The sequence below is a fragment of the Phasianus colchicus genome, chromosome 15 (assembly GCF_987193195.1).
Source record: "Phasianus colchicus chromosome 15, bPhaCol1.hap1.1, whole genome shotgun sequence".
NCBI classification, from domain to species: Eukaryota; Metazoa; Chordata; class Aves; order Galliformes; family Phasianidae; genus Phasianus; species Phasianus colchicus.
Window position 1 is genome coordinate 231,667 of NC_143450.1, and position 10,623 is coordinate 242,289.

The window sequence follows — 10,623 nt, forward strand, 5'->3', positions numbered from 1 at the left end:
AATAAGCTGGCATTTCTGGGAGAATATGTCCCATCTTTGGGAGAAAACGGGTGTATGTGGGAGAAAATGTCGTGTATTTGGGAGAAAGCTGGTGTATGTGGGAGAAAAGGCCATTGTGATGGGAGTCAGTGTGATCTTGAGGAGTGGAAAGCAGTATTCTTGAGATGAAACGTGAGGTATTTCTAAGAGTCCTGGTATTTCTGGGAGAAAATGTCTTGTTTTGGAGAGCCAAAGTCCCATTTTGGGGGCAGAAGCTGGTATTTCTGTGACACTGCCATCTTGATGGGGGCAAGTGTGATCTTGAGGAGTGTAAAGCAGCGTTTTGGTTAGAAAATGGGAGCTCTTCCTAAGAGCAGTGCTATTTCTGGGAGAAAAGGAGCTCTACTGGGCATAAAAATGGTGTATCTGCGATAAAATGCCACATTTCTGAAAGAAACTGTCCTCTTGCGGAGTGTAATGCTGTATGTTCCGGAGGAAATGGGAAGTATTCAGCAGAGTCCTGGTATTTCTGGGAGAAGAGGTCTGATGTGGGGGGGGGGAAGGTGATGTATCTGTGAGAAAGCTGGTGTTTCTGGGAGAAAATGCCAGGTATTGGTGAGGAAACAGATGCTAGAGAGGGAAAAGGCCATCCCTTTGGGAGAGAAGTGGTATTTCTGGGAGAAAATGCCCCAAATCGGGGAGTAAGTGTCATCCTGAGGCGTGTCATGGAGTAGATGTGGGAGGAAATGGAGGTGTTTCAAAGAGTAGCGGCACTTCTGGGAGAAAATGTCCTCAGTGGGAAAGACAATGTCCTCTTGAGGGAAGAAAACAGGTCTTTCTTACAGCAAATGTCATCCAATTGGGAGAAAATCTCCTGTCTTGGGGAGAAAAGTGGTCTTTCTGAGAGAAGGTGTCCTCTTCTTGGCTGCAAGTGTCCCATTTGGCATTGTCATGGAGGCTTTTTGGGGAGAAAGCGTGTGGCAGTTGTAAGAGAAGGGGTATTTCTGGGAGCAAATCTCCTCTTTTTGGAAGAGAAGGTGAAATTTCCAAGGGAAAAGTGGCATTTCTGGGAGGAAATGACATAGCTGGGGGAGAAAAGTGGGAACCGGGGGGAAAGAATATCTTGTACTGGAGAGCAACGGTGGTCTTCTTGGTGTGCCAAGTGGTCTCTTGGGGAGAAAACGTGGTAAATAGGGGAGACAATGTCCTCTGGAGGAGTGTCAAGTAGTATTTGGGAGAGCAAACGTCAGGTATTTCTCGGAAACCGGCGGTTTCTGGGAGATAGTAGCAGACTTGGTTGGAAAATGACAGGTGTTTGTGAGAAAGCTGGTATTTTGGGAAAAAAAAGTCAGTTTTTTAAAGAATAAGCTGGCATTTCTGGGAGAATATGTCCCATCTTTGGGAGAAAACGGGTGTATGTGGGAGAAAATGTCGTGTATTTGGGAGAAAGCTGGTGTATGTGGGAGAAAAGGCCATTGTGATGGGAGTCAGTGTGATCTTGAGGAGTGGAAAGCAGTATTCTTGAGATGAAACGTGAGGTATTTCTAAGAGTCCTGGTATTTCTGGGAGAAAATGTCTTGTTTTGGAGAGCCAAAGTCCCATTTTGGGGGCAGAAGCTGGTATTTCTGTGACACTGCCATCTTGATGGGGGCAAGTGTGATCTTGAGGAGTGTAAAGCAGCGTTTTGGTTAGAAAATGGGAGCTCTTCCTAAGAGCAGTGCTATTTCTGGGAGAAAAGGAGCTCTACTGGGCATAAAAATGGTGTATCTGCGATAAAATGCCACATTTCTGAAAGAAACTGTCCTCTTGCGGAGTGTAATGCTGTATGTTCCGGAGGAAATGGGAAGTATTCAGCAGAGTCCTGGTATTTCTGGGAGAAGAGGTCTGATGTGGGGGGGGGAAGGTGATGTATCTGTGAGAAAGCTGGTGTTTCTGGGAGAAAATGCCAGGTATTGGTGAGGAAACAGATGCTAGAGAGGGAAAAGGCCATCCCTTTGGGAGAGAAGTGGTATTTCTGGGAGAAAATGCCCCAAATCGGGGAGTAAGTGTCATCCTGAGGCGTGTCATGGAGTAGATTTGGGAGGAAATGGAGGTGTTTCAAAGAGTAGCGGCACTTGTGGGAGAAAATGTCCTCAGTGGGAAAGACAATGTCCTCTTGAGGGAAGAAAACAGGTCTTTCTTACAGCAAATGTCATCCAATTGGGAGAAAATCTCCTGTCTTGGGGAGAAAAGTGGTCTTTCTGAGAGAAGGTGTCCTCTTCTTGGCTGCAAGTGTCCCATTTGGCATTGTCATGGAGGCTTTTTGGGGAGAAAGCGTGTGGCAGTTGTAAGAGAAGGGGTATTCCTGGGAGCAAATCTCCTCTTTTTGGAAGAGAAGGTGAAATTTCCAAGGGAAAAGTGGCATTTCTGGGAGGAAATGACATAGCTGGGGGAGAAAAGTGGGAACCGGTGGGAAAGAAGATCTTGTACTGGAGAGCAACGGTGGTCTTCTTGGTGTGCCAAGTGGTCTCTTGGGGAGAAAACGTGGTAAATAGGGGAGACAACGTCCTCTGGAGGAGTGTCAAGTAGTATTTGGGAGAGCAAACGTCAGGTATTTCTCGGAAACCGTCTGTTTCTGGGAGATAGTAGCAGACTTGGTTAGAAAATGACAGGTGTTTGTGAGAAAGCTGGTATTTTGGGAAAAAAAAAGTCAGTTTTTTAAAGAATAAGCTGGCATTTCTGGGAGAATATGTCCCATCTTTGGGAGAAAACGGGTGTATGTGGGAGAAAATGTCGTGTATTTGGGAGAAAGCTGGTGTATGTGGGAGAAAAGGCCATTGTGATGGGAGTCAGTGTGATCTTGAGGAGTGGAAAGCAGTATTCTTGAGATGAAACGTGAGGTATTTCTAAGAGTCCTGGTATTTCTGGGAGAAAATGTCTTGTTTTGGAGAGCCAAAGTCCCATTTTGGGGGCAGAAGCTGGTATTTCTGTGACACTGCCATCTTGATGGGGGCAAGTGTGATCTTGAGGAGTGTAAAGCAGCGTTTTGGTTAGAAAATGGGAGCTCTTCCTAAGAGCAGTGCTATTTCTGGGAGAAAAGGAGCTCTACTGGGCATAAAAATGGTGTATCTGCAATAAAATGCCACATTTCTGAAAGAAACTGTCCTCTTGCGGAGTGTAATGCTGTATGTTCCGGAGGAAATGGGAAATATTCAGCAGAGTCCTGTTATTTCTGGGAGAAGAGGTCTGATGTGGGGGGGGTGTAGTAGGCGTAGCGAGGACACGGTGTGTGACGGGGTCAGGTTCCCTATGCTCAGGGCTTGCCAGGTGCTGTCCCACGATAGGACAGCGTGAATGCAAGGGGTGTAGACAAAGCAGGACGAGAATATTTAAGTGCCTGCTACATTTTAATAAACGCCATTTTGCTTCACCTATACTTGGGGTCTGTGTGAGCATTTGGCCCCGACCTGGTGTGGGGTCGGTTTCGCTGGCAAAGCAGCACCTTATGGGGTGGAAAGCGAGTGTTGCAGAGAGAACGGCAACAAATGGTGACCCCGACGTGATTCACCCTGTGAGTAGTAGCTGCCCGGCGTGCCCGTAAGGCGGTGGAACCTGTGAGGTGGCGGCAGGTCGCCTGCGGAAGACACACTGCGGTGGAACCTGTGAGGTGGCGGCAGGTCGCGTGTGTAACTAAAATGAAGGTATTTTTACATTTCTGTAAAAGTTATTGCGGTAAAACCGTTCCTTCTAAGAAGGAGATCGCGGCCGTGTTATCGCGGCTAGAAAAGGAGGGTGAGCTGGACTCCCCTAAACAGGTGCTCGATTCAAATCGGTGGGACTCACTCACTGCGGCGCTGTGCCAGCGCGCCATGTCCGACCAAAAAGCCTCAGAGCTTAAAACATGGGGCTTGATACTTGAGGCTCTTAAAGCGGCAAAGGCAGAAGGAGGGTTCGGGGTGGACCGGAGCGCGACGGGGGCTGCCGGGAGCGGGTCTTTGCTTTCTCATAGATCCAGCGAGGCAAAGATGGCGCCGACGGCGGAGAGCAGAGGCGGAGAGACGGAGAAGAAGGAGTCGCCGAGTCAGTCATGTGAGCCGACAGCCCCGCCCCTGCCTTACCCTGCTCCGTCTTTATGCCCTTCTTTGGAGAAAACGTCACAGCCAGAACCGCCCCTTGAAGAACGCGATAGGGCGGTAGGCGGAGCGCGCCGGTGTGGGAGCCCGCACCCGGGAGGGAGCCCGCGCCGGTGGGGGGGCCCGGTTACTGACTGGGCTAAAATTAAAGAGGCAGCAGAAGAAAAGGGCTTAGCGAATCCAGCTGCGTTTCCGGTTGTAGCCTCAGAAGACGGCCCAATTTGGGTTCCTCTAGACCCGAAAGGGATCACGAGGGTGCTTGAGGCAGTTGAGAAAAAGGGTTTGAAATCCCCCTTGACAATGAATGCCCTCGAGAACCTTACCGCACAGGGGCCTCTCTTGCCCTATGATATAGAGAATTTGATGCGTATGGTTTTGAAGCCGGTGCAGTATACATTGTGGAAGGAGGAGTGGCAGGCCCGGCTTAGACAGTTATTGGTTACAGCGCAAAACGATCCAGCGAACGTATTATACAACTCCGACCTTCAGAGATTGATGGGTAGCGCACCAGGTCTGTTAACTGCCCAGGCACAAGTTATCCACCTGAGACCTGGGGAATTAATTGCTACATCTGACGCCGCTTTAGAGGCGTTTAGAAGGCTCGCAAGGAATGCAGAGCCATCTACTCCGTGGACAGAAATTACACAGGGCCCCACGGAGTCATTTCAGGATTTTGCAAATAGGCTGATAAAGGCCGTAGAAGGGTCAGACCTTCCTAGGGCGGTCCATAACCCTGTTATTCTGGACTGCCTTTATCAAAAGTCGAACGGGGATGTACGTGCCTTGCTGAGAGCGGCGCCGGAAAAGTTTCACACCCCTGGTGAGGCCATCAAGTATATCGTAGAGAAACAAAAGTCAAATCCGTCTGTGGCAGGTGAGGTTGCTGCCGCAGTGACTGGAGTGATGATGGCGCACGGGGGCTTTGGTTATCATCACCCCGGCTATCCGGCAGTGGATCAAGAGGCTCAAGGCCCATGTTTTAGGTGCGGCCAGTGGGGCCATATCAGGGCCCAGTGTAGGGCCAGAATAGAGGGTATGCTGCTGTAAAACATGTCAGTACGGGAAGTGTCATGTGGATCCCGGCGAGAAAGGTCAAACCAGATCTGATGAAAGAGAACAGTAACAAGGGACTCTGAGTTTTGCAGGTATGGCTCCTGTTAACACCGAAGAAGAAGGAGACAGCCCAGGAACCCCGAAAGAAGGCCGGGAGAAGTGTGGAGGAAGACTCAACCGTTGCTGCCAACGAGAAAATGCCTTTCTATCAGGCAAATGCTATGTTTAGTGTGTGTGGTGGTTATTGCTTTATCACAGGGAGCCAGGGTATTCACTTTTGTCACTGTCAGGGTATTCACTTTTGTCACTGTCAGGGTATTCACTTTTGTCACTGCCAGGGAATTCACCTTTTGTCACTGTCAGGGAATTTATGGGTTACTTAGGTAAATAAGACGAGCCAAAACAACTTTTGCTTTAGTTTGCAATCGGCTACCTCACTCTTTTGCACTTGCCTAATGGGCATTTCTCAATACACGTTAGAAGCCTTTGTTAGGTACACTACAAACCATTCCAGCTGCCGTAACAACACCGATCCAGCTAGCCAAACGGCATGTTTGATAAAATCTCTGAACGACCCTGGAGTTGCTGCAGCAGAGCTTGGCTCAGATAGAACACCTAGCATGTTGGTCAGTTAAGCAGGTGAATTTAACAACATTAGTATTGAATGCGATGCTAGAGGACACAAACAGCATTCGGCATGCGGTGCTGCAAAACAAAGCAGCCATCTACTTCTTGCTCCTGGCACAGGGGCATGAATGTGAAGACCTAGAAGGAATGTGTTGCTTCAATCTTAGCGACCACAGCGTATCCATCCATAAAGCGCTGAAAGCCCTGCGAGACCATACGGAGAGGATCCAGATGGACAACGACCCCATCGGAGACGGGTTCAAGAAGACGTTTGGCAACTTCGGGAGTTGGATTGCGAAGATCGTTAAGGACATAGTATTAGCACTTTTAGTAATTGTGTGTATTGCCACTATTCTGCCGTGTGTGATTATGTGCTTTCAGAATTGCTTACTAAGGATTATGTAGTAACTTAGGGACCAATGCATAGAGTATAGAGTATCACGGGTATCGGGAACAATTGTAGCGTTTGCGTTCGCGCTGTTACGGGATATTACTGAGCATAGGGAGGGGGAGATGTAGTAGGCGTAGCGAGGACACGGTGTGTGACGGGGTCAGGTTCCCTATGCTCAGGGCTTGCCAGGTGCTGTCCCACGATAGGACAGCGTGAATGCAAGGGGTGTAGACAAAGCAGGACGAGAATATTTCAGTGCCTGCTACATTTTAATAAACGCCATTTTGCTTCACCTATACTTGGGGTCTGTGTGAGCATTTGGCCCCGACCTGGTGTGGGGTCGGTTTCGCTGGCAAAGCAGCACCTTATGGGGTGGAAAGCGAGTGTTGCAGAGAGAACGGCAACAGGGGGGGAAGGTGATGTATCTGTGAGAAAGCTGGTGTTTCTGGGAGAAAATGCCAGGTATTGGTGAGGAAACAGATGCTAGAGAGGGAAAAGGCCATCCCTTTGGGAGAGAAGTGGTATTTCTGGGAGAAAATGCCCCAAATCGGGGAGTAAGTGTCATCCTGAGGCGTGTCATGGAGTAGATGTGGGAGGAAATGGAGGTGTTTCAAAGAGTAGCGGCACTTGTGGGAGAAAATGTCCTCAGTGGGAAAGACAATGTCCTCTTGAGGGAAGAAAACAGGTCTTTCTTACAGCAAATGTCATCCAATTGGGAGAAAATCTCCTGTCTTGGGGAGAAAAGTGGTCTTTCTGAGAGAAGGTGTCCTCTTCTTGCCTGCAAGTGTCCCATTTGGCATTGTCATGGAGGCTTTTTGGGGAGAAAGCGTGTGGCAGTTGTAAGAGAAGGGGTATTTCTGGGAGCAAATCTCCTCTTTTTGGAAGAGAAGGTGAAATTTCCAAGGGAAAAGTGGCATTTCTGGGAGGAAATGACATAGCTGGGGGAGAAAAGTGGGAACCGGTGGGAAAGAAGATCTTGTACTGGAGAGCAACGGTGGTCTTCTTGGTGTGCCAAGTGGTCTCTTGGGGAGAAAACGTGGTAAATAGGGGAGACAATGTCCTCTGGAGGAGTGTCAAGTAGTATTTGGGAGAGCAAACGTCAGGTATTTCTCGGAAACTGGCGGTTTCTGGGAGATAGTAGCAGACTTGGTTGGAAAATGACAGGTGTTTGTGAGAAAGCTGGTATTTTGGGAAAAAAAAAGTCAGTTTTTTAAAGAATAAGCTGGCATTTCTGGGAGAATATGTCCCATCTTTGGGAGAAAACGGGTGTATGTGGGAGAAAATGTCGTGTATTTGGGAGAAAGCTGGTGTATGTGGGAGAAAAGGCCATTGTGATGGGAGCCAGTGTGATCTTGAGGAGTGGAAAGCAGTATTCTTGAGATGAAACGTGAGGTATTTCTAAGAGTCCTGGTATTTCTGGGAGAAAATGTCTTGTTTTGGAGAGCCAAAGTCCCATTTTGGGGGCAGAAGCTGGTATTTCTGTGACACTGCCATCTTGATGGGGGCAAGTGTGATCTTGAGGAGTGTAAAGCAGCGTTTTGGTTAGAAAATGGGAGCTCTTCCTAAGAGCAGTGCTATTTCTGGGAGAAAAGGAGCTCTACTGGGCATAAAAATGGTGTATCTGCAATAAAATGCCACATTTCTGAAAGAAACTGTCCTCTTGCGGAGTGTAATGCTGTATGTTCCGGAGGAAATGGGAAATATTCAGCAGAGTCCTGTTATTTCTGGGAGAAGAGGTCTGATGTGGGGGGGGTGTAGTAGGCGTAGCGAGGACACGGTGTGTGACGGGGTCAGGTTCCCTATGCTCAGGGCTTGCCAGGTGCTGTCCCACGATAGGACAGCGTGAATGCAAGGGGTGTAGACAAAGCAGGACGAGAATATTTAAGTGCCTGCTACATTTTAATAAACGCCATTTTGCTTCACCTATACTTGGGGTCTGTGTGAGCATTTGGCCCCGACCTGGTGTGGGGTCGGTTTCGCTGGCAAAGCAGCACCTTATGGGGTGGAAAGCGAGTGTTGCAGAGAGAACGGCAACAAATGGTGACCCCGACGTGATTCACCCTGTGAGTAGTAGCTGCCCGGCGTGCCCGTAAGGCGGTGGAACCTGTGAGGTGGCGGCAGGTCGCCTGCGGAAGACACACTGCGGTGGAACCTGTGAGGTGGCGGCAGGTCGCGTGTGTAACTAAAATGAAGGTATTTTTACATTTCTGTAAAAGTTATTGCGGTAAAACCGTTCCTTCTAAGAAGGAGATCGCGGCCGTGTTATCGCGGCTAGAAAAGGAGGGTGAGCTGGACTCCCCTAAACAGGTGCTCGATTCAAATCGGTGGGACTCACTCACTGCGGCGCTGTGCCAGCGCGCCATGTCCGACCAAAAAGCCTCAGAGCTTAAAACATGGGGCTTGATACTTGAGGCTCTTAAAGCGGCAAAGGCAGAAGGAGGGTTCGGGGTGGACCGGAGCGCGACGGGGGCTGCCGGGAGCGGGTCTTTGCTTTCTCATAGATCCAGCGAGGCAAAGATGGCGCCGACGGCGGAGAGCAGAGGCGGAGAGACGGAGAAGAAGGAGTCGCCGAGTCAGTCATGTGAGCCGACAGCCCCGCCCCTGCCTTACCCTGCTCCGTCTTTATGCCCTTCTTTGGAGAAAACGTCACAGCCAGAACCGCCCCTTGAAGAACGCGATAGGGCGGTAGGCGGAGCGCGCCGGTGTGGGAGCCCGCACCCGGGAGGGAGCCCGCGCCGGTGGGGGGGCCCGGTTACTGACTGGGCTAAAATTAAAGAGGCAGCAGAAGAAAAGGGCTTAGCGAATCCAGCTGCGTTTCCGGTTGTAGCCTCAGAAGACGGCCCAATTTGGGTTCCTCTAGACCCGAAAGGGATCACGAGGGTGCTTGAGGCAGTTGAGAAAAAGGGTTTGAAATCCCCCTTGACAATGAATGCCCTCGAGAACCTTACCGCACAGGGGCCTCTCTTGCCCTATGATATAGAGAATTTGATGCGTATGGTTTTGAAGCCGGTGCAGTATACATTGTGGAAGGAGGAGTGGCAGGCCCGGCTTAGACAGTTATTGGTTACAGCGCAAAACGATCCAGCGAACGTATTATACAACTCCGACCTTCAGAGATTGATGGGTAGCGCACCAGGTCTGTTAACTGCCCAGGCACAAGTTATCCACCTGAGACCTGGGGAATTAATTGCTACATCTGACGCCGCTTTAGAGGCGTTTAGAAGGCTCGCAAGGAATGCAGAGCCATCTACTCCGTGGACAGAAATTACACAGGGCCCCACGGAGTCATTTCAGGATTTTGCAAATAGGCTGATAAAGGCCGTAGAAGGGTCAGACCTTCCTAGGGCGGTCCATAACCCTGTTATTCTGGACTGCCTTTATCAAAAGTCGAACGGGGATGTACGTGCCTTGCTGAGAGCGGCGCCGGAAAAGTTTCACACCCCTGGTGAGGCCATCAAGTATATCGTAGAGAAACAAAAGTCAAATCCGTCTGTGGCAGGTGAGGTTGCTGCCGCAGTGACTGGAGTGATGATGGCGCACGGGGGCTTTGGTTATCATCACCCCGGCTATCCGGCAGTGGATCAAGAGGCTCAAGGCCCATGTTTTAGGTGCGGCCAGTGGGGCCATATCAGGGCCCAGTGTAGGGCCAGAATAGAGGGTATGCTGCTGTAAAACATGTCAGTACGGGAAGTGTCATGTGGATCCCGGCGAGAAAGGTCAAACCAGATCTGATGAAAGAGAACAGTAACAAGGGACTCTGAGTTTTGCAGGTATGGCTCCTGTTAACACCGAAGAAGAAGGAGACAGCCCAGGAACCCCGAAAGAAGGCCGGGAGAAGTGTGGAGGAAGACTCAACCGTTGCTGCCAACGAGAAAATGCCTTTCTATCAGGCAAATGCTATGTTTAGTGTGTGTGGTGGTTATTGCTTTATCACAGGGAGCCAGGGTATTCACTTTTGTCACTGTCAGGGTATTCACTTTTGTCACTGTCAGGGTATTCACTTTTGTCACTGCCAGGGAATTCACCTTTTGTCACTGTCAGGGAATTTATGGGTTACTTAGGTAAATAAGACGAGCCAAAACAACTTTTGCTTTAGTTTGCAATCGGCTACCTCACTCTTTTGCACTTGCCTAATGGGCATTTCTCAATACACGTTAGAAGCCTTTGTTAGGTACACTACAAACCATTCCAGCTGCCGTAACAACACCGATCCAGCTAGCCAAACGGCATGTTTGATAAAATCTCTGAACGACCCTGGAGTTGCTGCAGCAGAGCTTGGCTCAGATAGAACACCTAGCATGTTGGTCAGTTAAGCAGGTGAATTTAACAACATTAGTATTGAATGCGATGCTAGAGGACACAAACAGCATTCGGCATGCGGTGCTGCAAAACAAAGCAGCCATCTACTTCTTGCTCCTGGCACAGGGGCATGAATGTGAAGACCTAGAAGGAATGTGTTGC

At 49.5% G+C, this 10,623-nt stretch overlaps 2 protein-coding genes across 2 annotated transcripts; both read left to right on the forward strand.

Annotated features, from left to right (window-relative positions):
- Positions 1–3,534: 3,534 nt before the first annotated feature.
- LOC149915801 (uncharacterized) lies at positions 3,535–5,689 on the forward strand. Its single transcript, XM_090150864.1, has one exon. It carries the CDS (start codon positions 3,654–3,656, stop codon positions 5,136–5,138), a length of 1,485 nt encoding a protein of 494 aa, XP_090006990.1. The 5' UTR covers positions 3,535–3,653; the 3' UTR covers positions 5,139–5,689.
- A 2,541-nt stretch (positions 5,690–8,230) lies between these two features.
- LOC149915802 (uncharacterized) lies at positions 8,231–10,385 on the forward strand. Its single transcript, XM_090150868.1, has one exon. It carries the CDS (start codon positions 8,350–8,352, stop codon positions 9,832–9,834), a length of 1,485 nt encoding a protein of 494 aa, XP_090006994.1. The 5' UTR covers positions 8,231–8,349; the 3' UTR covers positions 9,835–10,385.
- The last annotated feature ends 238 nt before the right edge of the window (positions 10,386–10,623 follow it).